General features: G+C 38.5%; 2 protein-coding genes across 10 annotated transcripts in view; one reads left to right on the top strand and one right to left on the bottom strand.

Annotated features, from left to right (window-relative positions):
* Cdep (Chondrocyte-derived ezrin-like domain containing protein) overlaps positions 1-9948 on the top strand; it is a 66675-nt gene extending 56727 nt beyond the window's left edge. For all 7 annotated transcript variants that reach the window (XM_089732684.1, XM_089732686.1, XM_089732687.1 and 4 more), the window contains 9 exons: positions 2154-2334; positions 3033-3170; positions 3750-3847; positions 4306-4429; positions 5691-5837; positions 6426-6523; positions 6993-7135; positions 7615-7731; positions 9180-9948. In XM_089732684.1, the coding sequence (XP_089588810.1) occupies positions 2154-2334; positions 3033-3170; positions 3750-3847; positions 4306-4429; positions 5691-5837; positions 6426-6523; positions 6993-7135; positions 7615-7731; positions 9180-9222 (1089 nt within the window). In that variant the 3' untranslated portion in view covers positions 9223-9948. The remainder of the gene's footprint in view (positions 1-2153; positions 2335-3032; positions 3171-3749; positions 3848-4305; positions 4430-5690; positions 5838-6425; positions 6524-6992; positions 7136-7614; positions 7732-9179) is intronic.
* LOC114249948 (adenylyl cyclase 78C) overlaps positions 9934-24344 on the bottom strand; it is a 134123-nt gene continuing 119712 nt past the window's right edge. The window contains exons 23-30 of one of the 3 annotated variants that reach the window (XM_089732683.1): positions 23948-24073; positions 21525-21644; positions 20690-20804; positions 18951-19096; positions 17312-17528; positions 16358-16466; positions 15228-15346; positions 9934-13436 (exon numbers count right to left, since the gene is read on the bottom strand). In XM_089732683.1, the coding sequence (XP_089588809.1) occupies positions 13183-13436; positions 15228-15346; positions 16358-16466; positions 17312-17528; positions 18951-19096; positions 20690-20804; positions 21525-21644; positions 23948-24073 (1206 nt within the window). In that variant the 3' untranslated portion in view covers positions 9934-13182. Of the gene's footprint in view, positions 13437-15227; positions 15347-16357; positions 16467-17311; positions 17529-18950; positions 19097-20689; positions 20805-21524; positions 21645-23947; positions 24074-24344 lie in introns of those variants that run through there. The other 2 variants (XM_028183674.2, XR_016324145.1) reach the window with 2 other exon arrangements.

The raw sequence follows: 24344 nt of genomic DNA on the forward strand, positions 1-24344 counted from the left end.
GGTAGTAATGCGAAGGTACCGCTGGTATTTTTTTTATTTTTAGTGCTCAGATCAAGAGCTCACAGCCTAGCTGGTGTTAAGTAGTAACTGAAGCCCATAGACATCTACAACGTAAATGCCACCACCCACCTTGAGATATGAGTTCTAAGTTTTCAGTATAGTTACAACGGCTGCCCCACCCTTCAAACCGAATCACGGCAGGGTGATGGTACCTACCCGTGCAGACTCACAAGATGTATCAGCGTAACTTTAACTAGTAGGTGAACTCACGGGACTCAAACCTGACGATGTTGCTAACACTGGCCCTAGCAAGAGCAGTGCTTCGCAGAATCTACCACCGGATCGGAAACGCGACCCACTGAGAAAATCCGGCGAGAAACTCTGGGCTGTGTCTGTGGGTTAATTTACTCGCCGAACCCTTCGTCGCAAGCGACGGGTTCGACGAGAACGATGACCGAGGAAGTCAATCGTGAACATTTGTTAAGCACGTATTTCATTCCAAAAATTGGTACCCGCCTGCGGGATTCGAACACCATTGCATCCCTACATACGAATGCACCGGACGCCTTATCCTTTAGGCCACGACGACTTTGTAAACTTTTGATAAATCTTTTTACGGAATCTATAGTCATTTCTTTGGTCTTATTTGGTGGTTCACATCTCCCTCATGGGAACAAAATGCAAAATAATGTGACAAACGACTTTACTAAGCGACGCCCAGCTTACGAATGTCACCTTTTACCAGCCCGCCAAAACGCGGTACGCGACTAGTTGCGCATACCCACGCGACGTATTTAAACTCGCGCAGTTCCTTAGCGACAAAAAATTCTATTTTGTTTACGGGTAAACATAACTAAGCGCCAAAAGTAACCATTGAAATTAATCAAGTAAAATTATCTAGGCGACGTAGTTATTAGAAATGTTGTCATGTACAAATATTTACGGATGGAAAGGGGTATTATGTTAAACAAGTAAAACTATCTAAGATTCAATATTATTCCATTTTGTTTCAAGTTAAATTGTATAACTGTACCAATTACGACTACTTTGTATAGGTAAAATCTACTAAGTGGTTTGAAAGAAAAAATTTATAACAAGTAAAAATAAATAAATACAAACAAATGAAAATTTAAAAACATGAATAACTGACTAAGTAAATAATACCTAATTATTAAAATGTCCTAACTGCAGGATGTCTCTAAAATAACTTTTTTTTTGTCGTTTGGTAGGAAAAAACTCTGCATTTTTATGAAAATCACACCATATCTAAGCGACATAAAACACGTCACAGAGTGATGAAACCTATACTAAACGACGCAGAAAAATCAGACGATTTCAATGGTGTATCTAACTCATTTTGCCTACTTTTGTCGCTTAGTCAGGATTGCCTTTCAAGCGTCGATATGATTCAACGAGTGGAATCGCGCATATTGTGTAATGTTCTGTGAGACATGCTAATGCTTTATCGAGAATTTTTATTGATAAAAGTTTTAACCCGGACCAAGTCACGTGTTCGTGCGTAAGAGTATTGTGGGGTTGGCGACCAATAGACTCGAAGCGATGTTACGTCTCGATGTACGGGCTCTGGTAACGACTTAACATCAGGTAGGCCGTGAGCTCGTCCACACATCTTAGCAATAAAAAAAAGGCTATGCCTGTGTAACCGAACGAGCAGTTTGACGTTGATTCGTCACTCCTTAATTTGTCGGCAACATAACGCGACTTTTTGGCAGGAACGCGAGGAGCGAAGTTCTGTGATTTGTTTTATTTTGTCTATTTAGTGTTTCTTCAGGTTTAAATGTATAACAACGGTGGTTTATTAACTGTTTAATATCTGTGGATGTGCACAAAAGTGGGAAAATGAAACAAAGCCGCTGACATAACTTCTCAGGATCCTCCAAAAAGTCCACTGAAAAGATCTTAAAAAATGACCACCATTTTACTGAGATTATATTTCATCGCATATCATCTCATTTCATTTAATTTCATCCCAGTTGATTAATGTCTCCAGATAAGCATATTTATTTCATTATTTCATTTCACTCCATATTATAATTTTTCATAAAAATAATAATATAAATTGTAATAAGAGGTGACTTAAAGGTTATAGTTACCGGGTCATCAAATCGTTTAAAAAGCAACATAACGCGCAGGCGTACGGCGAGTACGTGGAGCGCGCGGGCTCGCTGGCGGCGCTGGTGGAGAGCGTGCGGCGCCGCAGCGCGCCCGCCGCCTCGCTGTGCGCGCGCACGGAGCACGCCGCGCCGCTGCTGCTGCCCTGTCTGCTGCTGCGGCCCCTGCACCGCCTGCTGCACTACCACCACCTCGCACAAGGCAAGTACAACCGGTCATCGGTCTCGTCGAACCCGTCGCTTGCGACGAAGAGCTCGACGAGTAAATTAACCCACAGACACACAGCCCACTGAGTTTTTCGCCGGATCTTCTCAGTGGGTCGCGTTTCCGATCCGGTGGTAGATTCCGGCTCTTGCTAGGGTTCGTGTTAGCAACGTCGTTAGGTTTGAGCCCCGTGAGCTCGCCTACTAGTTACGGTTACGCTGAAATAGCCTTTCAAGGCTCTCAGCTTTGGTAGAGAAAAGGAAAACAAGTACAAGACTCTATATCTTTAAGTTAAATAACATATTTATATTTTGAGTTTGAGTATTGAGTTTTTAGTTTGAGTATATTTTAAGCAGAGGTACATGTGGAGTGTCTTCAGGATTGACCTCGTATAATAAAAACGAAATCCAATGAAACGCAAATAAAATATATATTTTAATCATTATGCAATAAAAGAGACAGGCCTCGGTCTCAAGGTGGGCGAAGGAAGGCATTTAGGTTGTTGATGTCTATGGGCTCTAACTTGGCTCGCTAAAGCATCGCTGGCTTAAGCACCAGGTGAGCGGTGAGCTCACTTACCTGTCTTAATTAATAAAAAATCGACTCATTAAGAGAAAAAAAGGCATTCGCTAAATATGAAACAGTTGACAGCGGTACGTTATAAAATAGAGTCAACAATAAAACTGTTAACACAGAACTGTGCAAGCAATCATCCGGGCCGTGGTGCTCGGCGGCGCTGGAGACCGCCGGCGCGCTGGCGGAGGCGGCTCGGCAGCAGCTACAGCACGGCGAGAACCACGCCACGCTCTGTCATCTACAGAGACACGTTGCCGGTACGGACACCGTCTTAATACGATAGTAACAAACTTGATGACACGATGCCTATCTGTGCGGCGCAGACTGCTTCAACCTTCAACCAAGTCTGTGGACTTTTACTGGTCTTTTATTAGGCGCTTTTTACTGGTAGTAGGACCTTTTGTGAGTCCGCGCGGGTAGGTACCACCACCCCGCCTATTTCTGCCGTAAAACAGCAATGCGTTTCGGTTTGAAGGGTGGGGCAGCCGTTGTAACTATACTTGAGACCTTATAGCTTATATCTCAAGGTGGGTGGCGCATTTACGTTGTAAATGTCTATGGGCTCTAGTAACCACTTAACACCAGGTGGGCTGTAAGCTCGTCCACCCATCTAAGCAATAAATAAAATATATTTTTTTTGCGCATCGAATATGGTTATTGCCTATCGTTTATGTACAAAGCAGTTATTGTCGCTTAGTCACGTTTGCCTTTCAAGCGTCGATATGCTAAGAATAGCCTCATAGTTTGATTATGCTATTTATAGCCTTTAAATTAGGGTCAATTTGACCGGTGCTACTGGTAGTAGGTTTAGTGTCAACTGTATACGCTCTCAACAGGTTACGACAAGTTGCTGGTGGCTGATAGAGAGTTCCTGCGGATGGGTTGCGTTTACAAACATTCTAGTAGAGGACTGTTGCAGAGGATGTTGTTTCTGGTACGTTTAGACCGCTTTTATAATTTTCATTCTTCTGAGCAGCTAAATTTACGGTCTGCTGTCACAGAGTTTGTGTTACTCTATTGTAGTGTCCTTACAAACTGGAAAGTAAGGATTTTTTGTTGCGGAAATGGTTTACACAACTTTATAAAGTCTAAACTATATAATTAACATATAACTTAAATAGAAAAAAAATACACTATTGACTTCACCCTTTTTGGCGTGAACACAACCTACATAAAGGTCGGTTGTGTTAAAAGTTGTCAGAGGCTGAAATCTATTTATTAAACTATAAAACAACAATATAAATATGTATCTATGTACAATATACATATAAAACTAAGAAAACAAAAACATTAAAAAAAATGTACTTAAAGTTAGGCAAGGGGGTTATAAAAACCGGTTTAAAATAATTGGAATACATATATTAATTAATACGTTTTCGTTTTCGGTTGCAGTTTAACGACGTACTGATCGAGGCGTCGAAGTCCGGCGGCGTGCAGTTCCGCGCGCACGCCGTGCGACCGCTGCGGGCGCTGCGGGTGCGACAAGCCGACGCGCCCGCAGCCTTCGCGCTCGCCGGTCCGTGCCCCAGCCACGCCCACCTAGCCACGCCCCCTATCCGCGCACCCCTAGCCATGCCTCGGCTGTGCCACCCGGGCGTTAAATGTTCACGAGTGTCCGCACAACTACGCCCGATCCTGCGGACAGAATGGAAAGCAGTCGACGTCGCCCAAAACACGTCATCTCAGATCCTCCCGATCCACTAACGGTGCTTCTAGGTACTTCAAGCACCGGTCATCGTTCGTCGCTTGCGACGATGGATTCGACGAGTAAATTAACCCACAGACACAGCCCACTGAGTTTTCGATCCGGTGGTAGATTCTGCGAAGCACGGCTCTTGCTAAAATTCGTGTTAGCAACGTCGTCAGGTTTGAGCCCCGTGAGCTCACCTACTAGATCTGTCTATTACATCTGTCTTTGGACACGAGGTGTAAGTCTCGACTCTGCTATATAACAGTTTTCAATAAGCCGTACCGCATTTACTATATAGACAACTTGAAAATAGGTAGAATAAGTTTGCGTTCACAAGGCATTGTCCTACACGTTTCCTTTGTATTCGTTATCGTACAATTACCCGGGTGTTCATACGGTAGATTTTCATTCTAGCTATACTAGCTTCATATACTACATAGCTATACTATATGCCGCTGCAACTTTACAGTTCATTCGATTTGCTTGACAAGTCCGTTCAGTATTCGTTTAAACGCATAAGCGGTGTACGATTTTTTGCAGTACAAACGACATGTGAATGATTCTAGGTACAATGTATGCGCCACTATTCATCCGTTAGGACGTATACTGCAAATAAAGTGCAAGACAATGCCGTGTGAACCCAGCCTAATAGTCCAACGAAGAAAAAAGGTTGAGTACGAACTTTGAAAAAAAATCGTAATTGCTTGCACCTAAACAAAACTAGTTCTGTACTGCTTTTTTTTTGGAGGCTAAAGTACTCGCAAATGTAGTTGGTAGTCACTTGTTAGCACTGCGTCGTCATGGTTAACGTCAAGGTCGTTTATCGTCAAACTTACTGGTGGTAGGGCCTCTTGTGAGTCCACGCGGGTAGGTGCCACCACCCTGCCTATCTTTGCCGTGAAGCAGTAATGCGGTTCGGTTTGAAGGGCGAGGCATATATAAGTTCTAATATAGATATGAGTTCTAACTATATTAGAACTTATATCTCAAGGTGGGTGGCGCATTTACGTTATAGATGTCTAGGGGCTCCTGTAACAGCTTGTCCACGCATCTATCTAAGCAATAAAAAAAAACTTTTCTTTGTTAGATGATGATCAAACTCTAGTGTTTAACGCGAGCAACGACCGTGAGTTCGAGGGTTGGTTCCGGACGCTAGACCGTGCGATACAGAGGGCGCGCGATGACGATAACACTGCAATCGACACGCAACTGACGCCCTACGAGATGGAAGTGGGTGAGTGCTGAGATAAGCGGATGACGTCACGTGGGACGCACCCTGGCGAGGTGGGGCGATGACCTCCGAACGGTGCCCGGCAAGAAGTGGATGAGGAGAGCCGAAGACCAAGCTTAGTGGTGTGGATTGGGAAAGGCCTATATCCAGCAGTGGACGACTGTGAGCTGATGATGATGATGATAATGATGATGATGAGTGGTGCGATACTGCAGTACACTGATCCCCTCTATAACGCGTTTTCACCTCCCTCATATAACGTTCGTTTTGGTCCATATAACACGGGAATTTACCGCGTACTATTTCTGTACTGTGAAATTTATAATTATATTTATTATGGAAAGGTGTAAAAATAACGAAAAAAGTTAAAAATTCATCATTTGGACAAAATTATTATTTGGACCCATACGGGCGGGTTATTAGAGGATCTTATAACGCAGAATCAATCTCGTGTTCTGGGAGTTATTAATGTATAAATTTCGTAGTAGGAGTTTCACTCGAATTCCAAATCCAAGAAAAGTCGTCACTTAATTTTAGTGGATAGTGTCTTTGATTTGATAAAGTTTAGTTAAAGAACACGTGTCTGTGCAGAGGACGGCACGTGCGCGTCGGGCGGCGGCGGGCTGGCGCACGTGTGCTGGCACCGCGCCACCAGCCTCTCCAGGGACCAGCTGCACCTCGCCATGAGGGTGAGCCGACGCGCTTCTTCACACATCCACAGATATTATTTTTAAACAAGGAACATGGAGTTTTTTAATGTCAAAGACCATAGACAATGAAACGCCATCTACATGAGAAATGAGATTCGAGGTCACACCAGAGTATTGTGATTGGATTGCAGGGGTGCGACCAAATGAAATGATATGTTTTGACGAATTCATTCATAATTGACACGGTCTCATAATTACATGAAATAGTTTAAAAATTAAATTGGATCTATAAATGTATTTCGAAAATTTATTATTAATAATTCGTTAAGCGCATAGTTTACTAAAGGCCAAGGAAAAATTAATATGATCAACTTTTTGTATATAAAATCAATTTAGTTTATTAGTTTTAATTTAAAAGTTTCCTATGTTTTATAGTTTTGGCGGCCACGGGGGAAACGGAGAGTCAGTTTCGAATTGATAACGAGATTGTTATTTCTTTAACCGACAGACGCAGTTGTCCGGGTACTTACTCCGCAAATTCAAGAAGTCCCCGGGCTGGCAGAAGCTGTGGGTCGTGTTCGCGGTGTTCACTCTGTTCTTCTACAAGAGTTGGCAGGATGATACTCCTTTGGCGTCTCTACCGTTGTTAGGGTAAGTGCACACTGGTAATAATAACCTGAAGGGAATGTCGCCGATGCGGCTCTTGGAACTGATACTATGCTTTATTGATAGTTTATGACATTCAAATTGAATAATTGGTGAACGTGCAAGTTAGTACACGTGAAAGAAGAGAAACTTCTTTAGCTATGTGTGGTGTTCTGGTTTCTTGATTTTTAATCTTCAAGTCAAACTTCTCTTCTTATTAAGGAATGCTGTGTATAAGAGAAACGACATAGCTCGCTTTGTCCTTTTTCTTCCTCCAAGGTCGAGTGGTTCGTGAGACGCTGTCTATTTACACACTCTCTCTCACTCTTCATAAAGAATATGTCGCGAGTTAAATTTTACTCACAACGGGCCTAAAGAAGTTTCACTTCAAAACAATAATGTTATATTGGTTTTGTGTTCGATGTGTCTTGTCGTTACCGGGCTTCATTTCTCTATTAGTGATCTATATTGTTTCTCATCACCAGGTACTCTGTAGGCCCTCCCAGTTCGGACGACGGTATCGAGAAAGATTTTGTATTTAAACTGCACTACAAGAATCACGTTTACTTCTTCAGGGCGGACAGTTACTATACGTACAATAGGTATGTTCAATCCTGTCTTAGTAATGTGGGTTTTGCTATAATAGGTGAGCTAAGGTAGAACACGCCCTACGTGGGGCGACTGGTGACGATACACAGACGCGTAATAGCTATAACCTCATAGACAGTCGAAGTCGTCGTGGCCTAAAGGATAAGACGTCCGGTGCATTCGTGTTGAGCGATGCATCGGTGTTCGAATCCCGCAGGCGGGTACCAATTTTTCTAATGAAATACGTACTCAACAAATATTCACGATTGACTTCCACGGTGAAGGAATAACATCGTGTAATAAAAATCAAACCCGCAAAATTATAATTTGCGTAATTACTGGTGGTAGGACCTATTGTGAGTCCGCGCGGATAGGTACCACCGCCTATTTCTGCCGTGAAGCAGTAATGCGCTTCGGTCTGAAGGGTAGGGCAGCTGTTGTAACTATACTGAGATCTTAAAACTTATATCTCAAGATGCGTAGCGCAATTACGTTGTAGATGTCCATGGGCTCCAGTAACCACTTAACACCAGGTGGGCTGTGAGCTCGTCCACCCATCTAAGTAATAAAAAAAGAGCCCACTGAGTTTGGAACTTTGGAACTTACACTAAGTGAAAAATCAGGATAGGCTTTGGTAGGGTAGTTAAATTAAAACAAAGTAGTAAACATATGGTAGAGGGAGTTGCTAAAGACATCAACGGAAAATGTTAGAGGAGGCTTATGCCAAGAGCAACACTGAATTGATAAGATATTCTGTACTAATATACAAACAAATAAATCAACAATCCTAAATGTCCAGGATAAACCGCTCATTGAATGATTGAGTAAATATACATCTATATAGTACTAGCGACCTGCCCTCGCTTCGCTTCGGAAACTGTAATTTATTATTGATTTCTCCACTATTTAATGGATGTTATTATACATATAAACCTTCCTCTTCAATCACCCTATCTATTAAAAAAAAACGCATCGAAATCCGTTGCGTAGTTTTAAAGATTTAAGCATACATAGTGATATGGGGACAGAGAAAGCGACTTGTTTTATACTATGTAGTGATGACTGTCCGTGGTTTATAAAAACATCGGAGATTCATGAACACCTCAAAATCAGGACTGTTAAACAGGAAATCAAGACCTGGAGTATGAAATACAGAAAAAGGCTAGAAATGCATCCTAATAAGCTTGCCATGCAACTAACCACACCGGACCTAATAAATAGGCTTAAAAGGCGACAAATCCTAAGTCTTGATAGACACGGTTGACAGAGTGGAGCAGTCTCGATGGAGATTTTGCTCTGACTGTCTAACAGCTCTCAACACATCTGCTCACAGTCTAGCTGACTGATTGCAAGATAAAGAAAAAAAAAAAAAAAAAAATGTAGTGATGTATGCTTACTCGATCTCTTGTTACCGTGTAGGTGTAATAGAAAACGTAAAACTGACTTTCCTTTTCGTGCCCAGGTGGACAGAAGTACTACAAACGGCGATGCGGCGAAACATTTAAAACTATTTAGCATATTTTATTATCCCATAATGTTTAATGTATTAAATTATTTAAACATTAAAATTCTCATAATAACAACTGTATTAAAATCGGTGCCATAGTTTTTTTCTTTTTTTTTTTTTCTTTTGCTATGGTAATGTCGAATCGTGTTATCAAATTACGAATTACGGATCTTGCCCGTATTTATTTTGTGAAATCTTATAACGCAATTAAATTATTCAAGACTGAAATGTAAAAGACACAATATTTTTTTTACAATAAACTTTAATTGAATTTGTTAATTAGAAAAAATAAATTTTAACAATAAAATACGCGGTAAATTCACGACTTTTTTTTTTTGTAAATGTCACCAATGTACCGTTGTTTTTTTTTTTTTCATAAATGTTCACATTTAGAATGTTTGCTCTGAGATCTTTTTAAGTATCTGAAATATTAGAGAGGTATATGAACCAGTTTTGGCAATTCATAGGCGGTCTCTTATGTTTTGCGAGGTCGATTGTCTCAAACGATAAACTAATAATAAAATATTGATGAGATCGTTGTAATATTGTATAGAAAATGTGATAATAATTGTTAATAGAGAATAATTTTTCTAATAATATACGTCACGCGATTTTACTAAATAAAATACGAGTAAGCGTGTCATAATTTCCAAAGCTATTAATTATTAGGTTTATTTATTAAGTTCTCATTGAAATGAAATAAAATATATTATATTGAAACATTTATTGGTATTTTCATTTCGTACATCGTTTTGCTTTTACAATCATTTCACAGATCCTATTTTGGCTTTTCATTAATCTTTGACACAATGTTTTATACATTCAAATTACACAATATATACTCTAAATAATCAGATCTATGATATTCTTAACTTAAAAATAAAAATTCCATTTGCCGATTTTTTCGTAAAAAAAAACGAATAATAGGTCCTATACTTAAAATTTTGATAAAAGAAACTATCAATATTGAGCTCATCCGTATTATTATAATCTGTGGTCAAACAATTGACTCGAAGTTAATAGTCGTAATAACATTTAAATATTTATGCAACCCAAATCCGGAACATAAGCTGCATATAACCAACAATAATTAAAAAAATAAGTATCGAATTAACAATCTTCTAGTTGTGAACTCAAATGGAATATACACAAATGGAAGTTCTTTTAGACGATATTTTGTGCTGGCAATTTTTTGAGCTTTTGACTTCTTTTTCTTATAGCTTGTATTAGTTATATTATCTCTTCATTACAGGCAACGATAAATCACGTTGCTTTCTTGACTTTGGTTTATTATTAATATACAGAGCTATGTGATTCATTTTAATTTAACTAGTGTTACCTGATGATTGTAGTTCAACCATAATCATTGATACCTTAAGAGTTAGATGAATTAAATTACATTTTTTCATGTTTTGCTATTGATGTTTCGAAAAAAAAATTAAATTTTTTTTTTGAAACTAAAACTTGTGCATAGCAATTGGCTATAAAATTGGCTCAAAACAAAGGATGAAATGGCTCTTAACTACTTTGTCTTTGCCTATATATATAAAATAATTTATTTCGTAATAATAACCTTAGTTTATTGTTAAATTTAGTTACTTGATTAGAATTGTTAATTTACACTTTCCTGGGTATTATATTTTGTCATCACTGTGGGATGATAATCTGCCTTGTGCCTATCACATCTTTCATTTTATAAATACTTCTTATCTACATTTTATTTGTAGTAGAACGTCACTTAAATAGGAAGTACATATTTAAAAAAAATAATTAAATTATTATTATCTATAATAAAAGTTGGCAGAAGTGTAAGGAAATTATTGTTTTGCCTACTTTATACATTGTTACGAGTTTCATCAATGTTTTCTAGCGCCAACAGTTGAAGATAATCGAATGATGCATTCACATCTGACCTGCTCGTGTCGTTGAAACTTTCCGGTGGTAGATTACCGCTATGCATTTACAAATAAATTCATAATACAAAAAAAAAACCGTGAACAGTTTAAAATATACTCAGATCAAACATCACGTGAGCTGATGAGATCATGTTTCTTTGGTATTTTATGACGACGATGGTAAAATAAATAGAATAGTTTAAGCTAAAACAAAATATGTTCGATATGATATTTATATACATGATATTATTACTTCACTGTCTAACTCAAACACGGGTCAATTGGCATGTACCTAGTTCGCTAAATTATATTTTCATAGATAATGTCACTTTGGCAACTAACCCGATTCGGTTTCTGGCCAAAGCCAAAGTATCACGTGAATCCTATCACTTTTAATAGCCACAGACAATTTTATAACTAATTTGTGATTTAAAACCAAAATGCTTGATTATTAATTGAAGATTTGCGTGCATCAGAAAAACTATTGAATTTACAGTTTAAATGTTATGTTATGTGTTTGAAATTCTTAAGCAAAAAAAATCCTGTTCAATAAATAAATAAAAAAAAATACTTTTTGAAGTACTTTTTAAACGGAGAACCTTCTAATTTTTTGTAACTTTAAATTATTTTCTTATTTTGGTTCAGATCATTTGTTCCTAAGTGACCTTAATTGTTGTGGAAATTCATCGTGCCACTCCTCAAAATATTTATCCAATAACGAGCCCGCTTATTAAATTCTTTCTTTTCTTGTTTATTCCATAACAAGACCACTAACAGAGATTATAAATTATTTAGGAATATTATCTAATCTAAATAATTTCTTTACAAGCCATCTATAGTCACAATTACATAGAACATATTAAAGTTTCAGCGTATTTCATCCCCTTAAATTTCAAGACTAACTTAAGTTAATAAATGCATTTGTGCATATTCTAATATTTCATACTTTGGTATATTATTATATTATACTCTTAAATTACACTTACTTACAAAACATTTACATATTTAAAATAATACTTAGAAAAGGTAAAAGTTTTCTAAGACCTTCAAAATTTCAAGTTGTTAACTAGTTTAATGGATTTCATTGCGTAATATTCGCCATATTTAATATCCTTTGAAAATTCTCATACGAAAACAATGGACAGTACATACATTTGGTAATATTTCGAACCTATGATAGTGAATTATTTAAAAAAATTAGGCTTACACGTACAAGATAAATAAGGTATAAAATCTCAATAAAAAATAATAAAGTTATATCTATGGCACGCACTTTACAATAGACTATAGTATAAGTTAATATAGTGAAAATATGGCGCCTTTTCATCACGAACATATTTCTGTGGATAAATTTTGTTATACTATTTGTCGAGAGCTGGAGTTGAGATATTTTTGACTATATTACAAATAAGATACATGGTTAGGGTAAAATTGTTACGTTTTTTTTAATTTCTGATGCCAGGCAACATAAAATTTTCATGTTAACTTAACTATTTGCTTGGATATTGTTATAGGACAAAAATCATTACATAATTTAAATATTTGTGCTATTCTGACTAACATGAATATTTAATTAATATAAAAAAAAATCGCTTAGCGAATTACATATCCCTTATATAGTAATAAGTTAATTTCATGATCGACATGTTTCGATTAAAACAAATCGATTTACCTATTCGATACAAATAACAAAAAAAACATGATCACTAAATATACGACACAATTTCATGTTTCACTACATTTTAAAGGAACTTTTCTTTATTAGATGACTCAGGAAGCTAGGTTCACCTTCTTTAAGTATTCTCAACATTGTGACATTCAAAATGTCGATGCGTTGAGAATATAAACTATCACTATTACCTGATTCAACTTTATTTATGTCCCAAAACCTGAATCACTCGATTAATTGTATCAAAATTGCATCTAAACTCATGTACTACCAATATGCTGCCATTATTACATATATGTTTACACATCTTATTTAAGTGTGGCCAACAAAAAAAACTACGGGAAAATATCAAATTAAAATGATGTCCTTACTACCCGTACATACTATAATTCTGTTACATTTTGGTGGTGTAGGCGTCACCGTTTTCCACTCCGTCACTCCTGGTTTCAGTATCTATTTGCTCCTTGCTCCTCTTGTCTTTGTTTCGGCTTCTGAAGAACGACGCTGTCGTCACCGACCTGATGCGGAACGAGCCAGGCGTTCCGTTCGCTAGTGATGTACCGGATCCCTCATTAGGCTGCTCCCGGATCTTGGGAGACTTATCTCTGGGCCGCGACCGGAATGTGAAGCTGTTAGCTTTCAACCGGGCTAAGACAAAGAAACGTATTCGATGATTGTTAAAAAAAAAACAGAGCAATGGTTATGACACTGTCTACATATATTATTTCTGCATTTATACCGTGAAGCAGTAATGCGTTTCGGTTTGAAGTATGGAGTAGCCGTTGTAACTATACTGAGACCTTAAAACTTATATCTCATGTAGGGTGGCGCATTTACGTCGTAGATGTATATGGGCTGCAGTAACGTGGGCTGGGAGCTCGTCCACCCTCTTAAGTGATAAAAAAATAATGAAATAAAAGCAGAGAAACAAAAGCACAAAAATATTTGTTTTGTTAAATGTTAAATATTTTAATGATCCTTATGAGCACATCTTGTAATGACTTCAACTGTGAAGAAACAATTTCCTTAGTAGATTTAAACAGCTTATAACAGATACAGCAAACATTTGTATACTTAAATAAGGCGTGGGTGGCATATTTGCGCTGTAGATGTGTATGGGCTCCAGTAACCACTTAACAACCAGGTGGGCTGTGGGCTCGTCCACCTATCTAAGCAATAAAAAAAAACAACAACAATATTGCTTATTAACAATGATATTTTATATGTAAAAAGAAGATTGTTATTAATATGAACTTAGTATTTGTCAAGTCAAATCAATAAACCAATATCGGATATGTGCAAAAAATTTATAACGGAAACTATGAATTAAATCGTTCTTCTGTAAAATTTGATATGGAGCAGAAAATAAAAATAAAGTTAAATGTGCTGTACGTTATATCAGTTGTTAATTATATTTTATAATTTTTGTTTTTAAATATATTTTATTGGTTATTAATAAATTACAGTGATCTCCAATAGGCGTCAATAGGAGACAATTGTTCGGCAAAGGTTGCCTTCCTTTTTTGGTTGACTAATTTAAGTCTAATTAAATAATTTAATTTTTTTTTATTTGATTGGTTTTGTTAAATTTAAGTATGTTTCAATGATACTATATGGATAATAATATGGACTTGTTGTTGTTGTCTGAAATAAAATAAATCATTCATTCATCATTCATTCATCATTCATTCATATTTTTTATTTTATTTTGTTTGGTTTTATTTCATAGCAACGATCGAAGTACGCACACAGCAAAAACTAGTGCGCATGCGCCAACATGTTTTGTCGTTATACTCTCAAAACCCTCTGGAAACTTAAAATAATAATTTTAATAGTACAAATACCGTGTGCACAAAATTGTTTCGTGATTTATCTTTTTGATTTGTCTCGTTGTTTTTACAAATTCGATATATTTGTAAAAACAAATACTATAGGTACTAAGAGTTTCTCTACGTCTTAATTTTCATTATTACAGAATTATAAATGAAAGCGACTGAAACCCTGTGCTTTCACGCAAAAAAATAGGAAATGATAATTGAAGACATGAGTGGATGAAGGGGTCAAGTATCAATTTTAAGATTTTTGAGTTTTTACATGTGAATGAAGGTGTTATGTGCCTATAAAACATATCGTCGTTGTCAAACCAAAATCTGCTATGTGAACTTTTGAGATTTTTACTTTTTGACCTTTTCGTATAGCTCACAGCCCTATCTCCCGTATAAAAAAAACTGTTACGTGTCTATAGCTTTAATATTTATTTATAGCTTTCATTTGATATAGATCTTAAAAATTCACCTTCATATAAAATATTATAAGAAAATGTTTTCACTCGTTAATTCAAAATAGAGTTTTTGCACAAAGCAGATTTTGGTTTGACAGCGACGATATTAGACCCGTTTTCTCAAAATTAACGAATTCTGTATTTTGTCGTGTACTCACCTATCCTGGTGATGGTGGACAGTTGCGGGGGGTCGGGGGGCGGCGGGCAGTGCGTCGCCGTCGGAGTGTGCGGAGCCGACGCGGAGTGACGACCCAACGCCCTCAGCTCTGTGTCCGTGCTGTACGTACCAACGATACACATTATCGTTACCGGTTCGTTATCGTTATCGTTCTTGTCGAACCCGTCGCTTGCGACGAAGGGCTCGACGTGTAAATTAACCCTCAGACACAGCCCACTGAGTTTCTCGCCGGATCTTCTCAGTGGGTTGCGTTTCCGATCCGGTTCGTGTTAGCAACGTCGTCAGGTTTGAGCCCAGTAAGCTTACCTACTAGTTAAGGTTACGCTGAAATAGCCTCTCAAGGCTATCAACTTAGGTAGGAAAAAAAAAGTTATCGTTAGCAGATCACTTGGTGCAATACCCGGTTCATGGCCAAGCCACGTCCTTAACTTTGTCTACCTATACATAATCTAATAAAATGAGATATGTATGAGTGTGTGAGAAACACAGACCATACTTTACTATGAACTAAGTAATAACTAATACTGAAAAAAAGCCGGTATAATTTGAACAATAGGTCTTATCGCTAAAAGTGATATATTTCTTCTTGAAAACTGTTTTCACATTCCGAAAATTAAAAAACGAAACGGTGCGCGTGCAACTTGGTGCACGTGAATGAAGTGAAACTTCTTTTTCGATGTGTAGTATCTTCAACGTTTATATTATATATATTTTAAATTATAGATAAAAAAGATTTTTTTCTTTAAATAATTTATTAAAATACTGTACGCTACTAGTTGCTAACGCTCGCGCTGGCCTGTAACAGATACACTAAGCACATGCGCTCGAGTGCCACGCATTCACTCTCGCTCTGTCTCTTTCTATTCCATGGTAGCTTTTTTTTTCCTATCTAAGTTGAGAGCCTTGAGAGGCTATTTCAGCATAACCTTAACTAGTAGGTGAGCTCACGGGGCTCAAACCTGACGACGTTGCTAACACGAATCCTAGCAAGAGTCATTCTTCGCAGAATCTACCACCGGATCGGAAATGTGACCCACTGAGAAGATCCGGCGAGAAACTAAGTGGGCTGTGTCTGTGGGTTAAAGCAGCACATGCCGAGTTAGTACGTACTGGCGGTCGTTGTGCCGCGTGCGTGCTCGTCGCAGCTCTGAGCGGCGCCGGTTGGAGCCGCTGGGTGCCGTGTCCACGCGGGTCGGCCGCATGCTGTCGCTTCGATTCACTGCAACCAGCAACATCTCGGTTTTAGCGTTATTTTTCAAGCTTTTTAACCGATTAGCAAAAACAGAATCGACATGATTTAGACTTGTGTGACTATGACCCATAGTCATTGTTTTGTTAAATGATGAGCGTGACTCACATGTATTTATTTATTTTATAATTCTTATCATCAGGCCCTAGACGTCCACTGCTGGACATAGGCCTCCCCCAAGCTTCACCACAAACATCGGTCCTGCGCTACGTACATCCAGCGGATCCCCGCGAACCTCGTTAGGTCGTCCGCCCATCTTGTGGGAGGCCTACCCACGCTACGTCTTTCGGTACGCGGTCGCCCTTCAAGAACCTTCTGGCCCTAACGGCCATCCGTTCTGCGAGCAATGTGTCCTGCCCACTGCCACTTCAATGTCGCAATCCGTTGGGCTATGTCGGTTACCATAGTTATTTTATAATATTTTATTATAATTACGCTACACAACAATATATTTTTTTATGACTTGGATGGGTGGACGAGCTCACAGTCCCGCCTGGTATTAAGTGGAGCCCATAGATATCTACAACGTAAATGCGCTACCCACCTTGAGTTATAAGTTCTAAGGTCTCAGTATAGTTACAACGGCTGCACCGCCCTTCAAACTGAAACGCATTACTGCTTCACGGCGGTAATAGGCACGGCGGTGGTACCTACCCGTACGGACTCACAAGAGGTCTTACCACCAGTGAAACTTACATACTTTATTTTACATAAATACATTTATTTATTACACAATCATACAAAACATTATTCACACTAAACAAAATTAATTCATAATTTAGACCATAATGTATATAAAGTATACGAGAACTAACCGATATGCGTGGCATCTAGTGGGTGCGTGTAGATGCGCTTTCTCGCCTGTAGCATAGTATAAACGAGCGCGGCGAGGGAGCGGGGGTGGGGCGCGGGGCGGCGCGGGGGACGCGGGGCGCCCCGCCTCGACACCACCCACCACGTCTCCATGCGCCCCTTGCCCTTCACCTCGACACAACCACGACGCTCCACGCCGTATCCGCGGACCTCTAACAACTGGAGAAGAGACGCGTTAACGCACCGTAAAATGGGGGAAATCGGCACATTTTTTAAGTTCGTGGTTTTTTCTGTAGTTATAGTAATAAAACGGAGATCATAACGGTTCCGGTAGTTTAAATTTTCATTTATAATGCATTAAGATATAGTTTATTAAAGAATAATTATAAAAAGTTACGAAACCTCACTTTTCCCTATTCACCCGTACGTCGGGGTGAATCGGGTTACGAATGGGGACAATAGAGTTTTTCGATAGGGCTGGCACTATTTAGTTGTTAGATAGGTACCTAACTTCAGGTAATTAACGTTTTAACATCTTTAATTAATTACAAAACTTTGATGACTAAATTAAACTATTTAATATTCTTAAACACTAAATAAGTCATTTTCAGTGCAACCAAGTTAAATCTCTAGCAGCTCGACAAAAATATTTTTGTTATCCCAAATTTGTCCCTATTCTACCTCTAGTCCTATTCCCCCAATCGAAACCTTTAGCGAAGCTTTTCGGCAATAAACTATCGATGATACGAACTCCGTGGCCAGGTACTAATTTTTCTAATGAAGTTTAATGTACTTAAAACACGTTCACAAATGACTTCCACGATCAAGGAATAGCATCGTGTAATAAAAATTATAATTTGCGTATTTATTGATAGTAGGGCATCTTTTGAGGCTATAGAACTCTGCTTAACTCTGCCGTGATGCAATAATGCGTTTCGATTTGAAGTAAGGCGAAGCCGTTGTATTCTAAAACTGCGATTTAGAACTTATATTTCAATCTGGCTGGCAGAATTAACGTTGGTATATTTAGTCTCCGGTAATTACTTAACATCAGAAGGCTTGTGAGCTTGTTCACCCATCGAAGCAATAGAAAAACCACTAATAACTCGTCGCGGTTAAAGACTACACCAAAGAAGAAAGAAGAGAGAAGAGAAAAGAAAGAAGGAAGATCACAGCATGCCACTTTTTACTCAAACCGCATACAAGAAACATACCAGCAATCTCATCACCCCTGCCTCGTTAGGCAGGGAGTCCAATCCCGGCAGAGGGGATTGCCCCGAGGCCCGACCCGTGCCCCCGTAAGGGGATACGAAGACCCAACGACGTCGTGGTTAAAATAACGGTAACCTTGATATCTTTGAACCTAGACTCAAAGGATTTGTCAAATGTGTGAAGGACATCCTATTTAACAATGGCTGGTGATCAATCAATATTTGTAATTTTAATTGTGTTTTCAATAGCCAAAGCTATGCATATTAATATGGTTTTGCTGAGTCCACATACTATTTAGATTGCAATCCAGATTAGATCTAGGTACTACTTGTACAATATAGCTAATATGTACTGTAACGATTGTAATTTGTTTTGTGCAACAATAAATTAAAAAAAAAATTATACCACAATTGATGTGTTTCAAAATACCTGTTTAGTATATTTGGTGACTTGTATCTTGTCCATAGCGCCTGTGCTCTCCATTCTCGAAGCTTCGTTCACAGTGTTCCCCCAGATGTCGTAGACCGGTTTCAGAGCACCGATTACGCCGCCCACTAAAGGCCCGCAGCTGATACCTACGAAAAAAATACCAACAGGAATTGCGACATAGTTCTTGATCAAACGAAAAGAGATGCACGTCACGGCTAATGTCATTAACAGGATTAAAATATCGACGATTGAAATGGATAGAACGGCCGTCTGGTGTAGTGGTAAGTGACATGGTCACTACACAAGGGGGTCTCGGGTTCGAATCCCGCCAAGGGAGAATATTTGTATGAGGAATATAAAATGTCTTTCCCAGGGTTATGGATGTATATTAAATATATGTATGTGTATAATAAAAATCTTACATTTATTTCCGTTATCTGGTACCTGTAAGAAAAGTTCTTTACGAACTTAGCACGGGACCAGTTAACGTAGCGTGATTGTTAGTAAATATTTATTATTACTAGGGGACCCGCAGTAGTCGAAATTCGACTATAATCAATTGTAATTGTAAGTTTGTACACTATTATGATTGTATTTTATACTTCTATAATCACAAATTTCGCCAAGACTACACTATAAAAAACATTATCAAAGACAAACCATATTCTATTCTCAATTTGACAACAGATGTCAATAACAAAAGTTTGACAAATAAATGGTATGTAGTGTGTGTAATGTTTTCTTAATTGATTTAATGTATCTTTTATGCATTATATAAAAAAAATATTAGCATTGTGCACTTCTTCTCTATATTCTCTATAAGTGTGGAAAATTTCATACTCCTCCGTCCGCGCAATTTTCGTAAAAAGGGATACAAAGTTTTTGCTTCACGTATTAATATATAGATTTATTTATTATAGTTAGATGTTTCTAACACCCTTCTAAATGGTATGTCACTATAAATTTCCCGCTATTTCGTATGTAATAACGGAAACAAAAGAAACATCTATACCGATGCTCTTAAAAATCAAGGAGGACAAAACTAGTTATCAACATACGACATTAATTTGAAATATTTATAAACGAATCCTTCTTGTGTTCTTTGTCGCACACTATCCCAGTTATCGAAGCTCAAGGGAAACTCTTTATATCAATAAGTATTCAGTAATTTATTTAATATCGAAAAGGGAAGTCTGACTTTCTTTGTCAGAAGAAAATCTCTGAACTTTTAGCCACGCGTTAGCGTTAATAAATGGGGCACGTTTGAGGTGAACAACAATAACACCGAATCGCTCCTCCGAGAATCGGATGAAGCAAACCGGGGGCAAGGTGAATAAGTCTTGTGGTTATCAAAATAACTTAACCGAGGAATACAAACAGATAAATTTTAATCTATATCTATACTAACATATAATATAAATCTACAGTGGTTTTTGCGGATTCCGTTATAACTACTGAACCATGCATCCGATTGACTTGAAACTTGGTATCTATGTGGAAAATACATGTACTTAATGGATAATATTTATATGAGTGTTGGACTCACTACACCAGTTGCAGGGGCGTTGATGATGAGAATCTTTGTGGGGGTGGGAAATAATAATGTTAATTTTAAATGCCCGGCGAAGCGGACGGGTTCAGCCAGTACTTTCTAATTTTAATATTAGATGGCTAAAAGTCAAAGTTTAGAAAGACATCGTTGAAAGTGTTAAACTTAGCTTATATTAGTTTGTACCCACCGACCCTGAGGCGAAATTTGTTGAAGCTGTGCTTGTTGACGTCATCTAGAGCCTCCCGCAGCGCAAACGCGTAGTCCACGAGCGCACACAGGTGCGCGCACTCGTCAGCCCCAGACTGCGCATTTGTTGCAATAAAAGTAATATTAGCGAATGGTTTTACACGTTTTTTTGGTTTAATAAGGAATATAGTAACCGCGTACTTTTTGATTGAGTCTAGCGTGAGGCTATCAGAATTAAGATGATACCTACTCTTTAATAAGGAACGCAGTATTCGTGCTTTTTTCTCTATGTATTCGCTGGTAGCGTAAAGACCGGACGGGTTGGTGAGTTAGTGAGCTCAACCTGAGAGAGTTTGCTAACATTAGCCTTAGCAAGAAGCAGTTCTTCGCTGAATCTACCACCGGATCTGAAACGCGACCCACTGAGAAGATCCTGTGAGAAACTTAGTGAGCAGTATTCCTGCATTCTTTATTCATTTCGCGGCAGGAATGCGCAACTTTTTGTCACAACATGACCTGCCGATACGCATTTATCAAACAAGCGGGTTTTCTTATTGCCATTCAAGGTACAAGAACATACGGGTCAAGTAATGGTGAGTGGTTACCATCGCTCATATACGACAGCAATGCCAGAGGACCAACCAAGTTGCTGTCTACCATTAAATACTTTCCGCAAACCTCGTTTGAAGAAAGTTCAGTTAACTGTACAGCAACAGAGATGCTTTGAGATTCTCAAAGAACACAGTAACTTACATATATCATACGTGTTTAAGATTGACTCGTAATGTGCTATTAGTGTATTTTATTCGTCATCAGTAATAAACAGCCTAGAATACCTTAACATCGGGGTCCAGTCCACTGGCGGCCATGTAAGTGGCTCCGATGGTCTTGATCTTCTCGATGCTCTTGAACCGCTCCTCCATCAACAGCTTGTCGAAATCAACTGCGGATTGCGACTGTAGTTAAGTTTTAAACTGAGCTCCGAATTGTCGGAAATCGTGTCGTGTTTATTTAAAATCATTATGCCTAAGAAATAATATAATAAAACGTATTGTCCTGCGTTTTCGTGTTCGATATTAACAGTTACATATTAATATTGTTACACCGGTAAGAGTAACGCCATCTATCGCCGAATAGTCGAACGAATATTGAAGGTTCTAGTAGCATCTAGAATGCTCGAGAAGTACAACGCAACGCCATCTATTGTCAGATAGCGGAAAGACACGATATTCGACTTTTGTGGAATATTCTCGACGATTCTAGGGATTTCGTCTCGACTTTAAAAGCGTTGCAGAGATGGCACGCAGTTAGTTAGTAATCGGAACTACTCGAAGGGAACGAAATAGCGAACGGATTACTTGAAGCGAAGCGGAAGAAGCGAATTGAAATTTTTTAAGTGTTTGTGTTCTTTTTTTTTTTTATTGCCCTTTTAGGCAGACGAGCATATGGCCCACCTGATGGTGAGTGGTTACCGTCGCCCATGGATTTCAGCAATACCAGGGGCAGAGCCAAGCCGCTGCCTACCAAATATACCTACCAAAGTGCAAATCATCATCATCATTATCCTGCCCTTCTCCCAGTCACCTGGGGTCGGCGCAACATGTTTTCTCCTTCCATACTCTTCTATCATATACCATTTCTTCGCTCACTCCCCTCCTACCCATATCGTCTTTCACACAATCCATCCATTTCTTCTTAGGTCTACCTCTTCCTCTAAATCCTTCCACATTCATAGTTAACACTCTCTTAACAACCTCATTTTCATTCCGTCTCATCACATGTCCATACCATCCCAAACGTGCACTCCTCAGCTTCTCTGTCACAGGTGCCACTTTCAGACTTCCTCTAACATATTCATTCCGTATTCTATCCATTCTCGTTACTCCACACATCCATCGCAACATTCGCATCTCTGCTGCATGCAATCGCCTTTCATCCGCCACTTTCGTTGTCCAACAAGCTGATCCATACAAGACGGCAGGCCTTATTAAGGTCTTATATATCTTCCCTTATATATATACCCCCAACCCAAACTTAGCTCATGGGTGTCGTAGAAGGCGACTAAGAGCCAAAGCCAGACCAAAGCCAATAAAACCTCGGCCCAAGGTCAACAAAAGCATTCCCAAGGAGGGTTGACGTCAGGCAGGCGGCCGGTCATAAAAACTTTGCCAAAACTTAGAGCAACATGAGAAGGAATAAAAAGAAGAGCACCAAAGTGCAAATATAGTTTTTAATTTGTACTTCGGTAGAATTTTATTTATCCAGAACCCCAGCGCGTAACAATATTGTACGTGATTAAACTGAGTATTTGAATAATGTTCCTCATAGGACATAAACCGCAACCAGCCGTACTCTCAGAGACTATTTAAGGTGATCCAGTCATCTCGTTCTTACCATCGCACCGCCCGCCGCTGGAGCAGATTTCATTCATGCTACCACCACTGCGTTATCGACAGTGCGTTTTTAGAGATCTTTTCTGACACATACCATTAGGCTTTAGACGAACACCCACGGTTTTTCTTCAAACGTGGTTTGCGGAAACTCCTCGTCTGCGGTAGACAGCGGCTTGACTGTGCCCTTGACATTGCTCAGGTTCATAAACCACGGTAATCACTCACCATAAGGTGGATCGTATGCTCGTCTGCCTATATAGGCAATAAAAAAACGATGCCGAAGAAACAATTCACGATTGAGTACTTCATGGAAAAAGTAAGCTGGCTTGCGGCAAATGAATGAACGAATGATTTATTTTATTTCAGACAACAACAACAAGTCCATATGTGTACATAGTATCATTGAAACATACTTAAAATTACCAAAACAAATCAAATAAAAAAAAATATTATTAAAAATAATTATAAGTTGAATACATTTAAAATATTCCATTCAAGTGATACTTCGAATCAACCATTATTATTATTATTATTTTTAAGCGATTGCATAGCTTTTATCGCGGGCTTTGAGCGCGGCGACCGAATGAAGAAATTCCGTAACAAAAATAAAACCTAACACCCCCCACTCCGCCTACCATGCAGCTCGCGTTCATACTTACTTCGAACCAACCATTATTATTATGTTATTATTTTTCAAATCAAATAGCAAATGTTTGGGCTCATTCGGGCGAAGAGCATGCCAGAAAAAAATTAAAAACTAACACAAAGATATTAGGAAGATAATTGATGATCTACGTTAGTGGACGAAAGGAAGACGGAATATAAGTAAGTATAGAAATCATGCAGCCTCATTTAAGCGTTGGTACATTACTAATTATCTCGTTGAGCAATCGCATGCAGTCGACGGCCTTCGTCTCCGAGTAGAACTCGTGGAAGTTCGGGATGCCGGCGAACATCACTCCCACCTCGTCGCGCCACTGCGAGTACAGTTCCTGGGACGTACAACGCTAATTAGTTTGTTGGAATTTTAGATTCGGGACACCTGATGAAGACGAAGGCAATAACATAGTATCCGTAGATTATATGACATTATAATTATTAAAATTATCGAAATTAGGTACTTACTCAATTTGCAAAATTAGCTAGTTGAATTTCTTTATTGGACTTTATTTTAATTGTTGTTAACGTAAATATTATAAGTTCATTAATTTTTTTCTGAGCTTAGAAAGTAAGTCTAATGTTCAGCTGACTGGCATAGCAAGA

This window comes from Bombyx mandarina, chromosome 15 (assembly GCF_030267445.1).
Source record: "Bombyx mandarina strain Sakado chromosome 15, ASM3026744v2".
NCBI classification, from domain to species: Eukaryota; Metazoa; Arthropoda; class Insecta; order Lepidoptera; family Bombycidae; genus Bombyx; species Bombyx mandarina.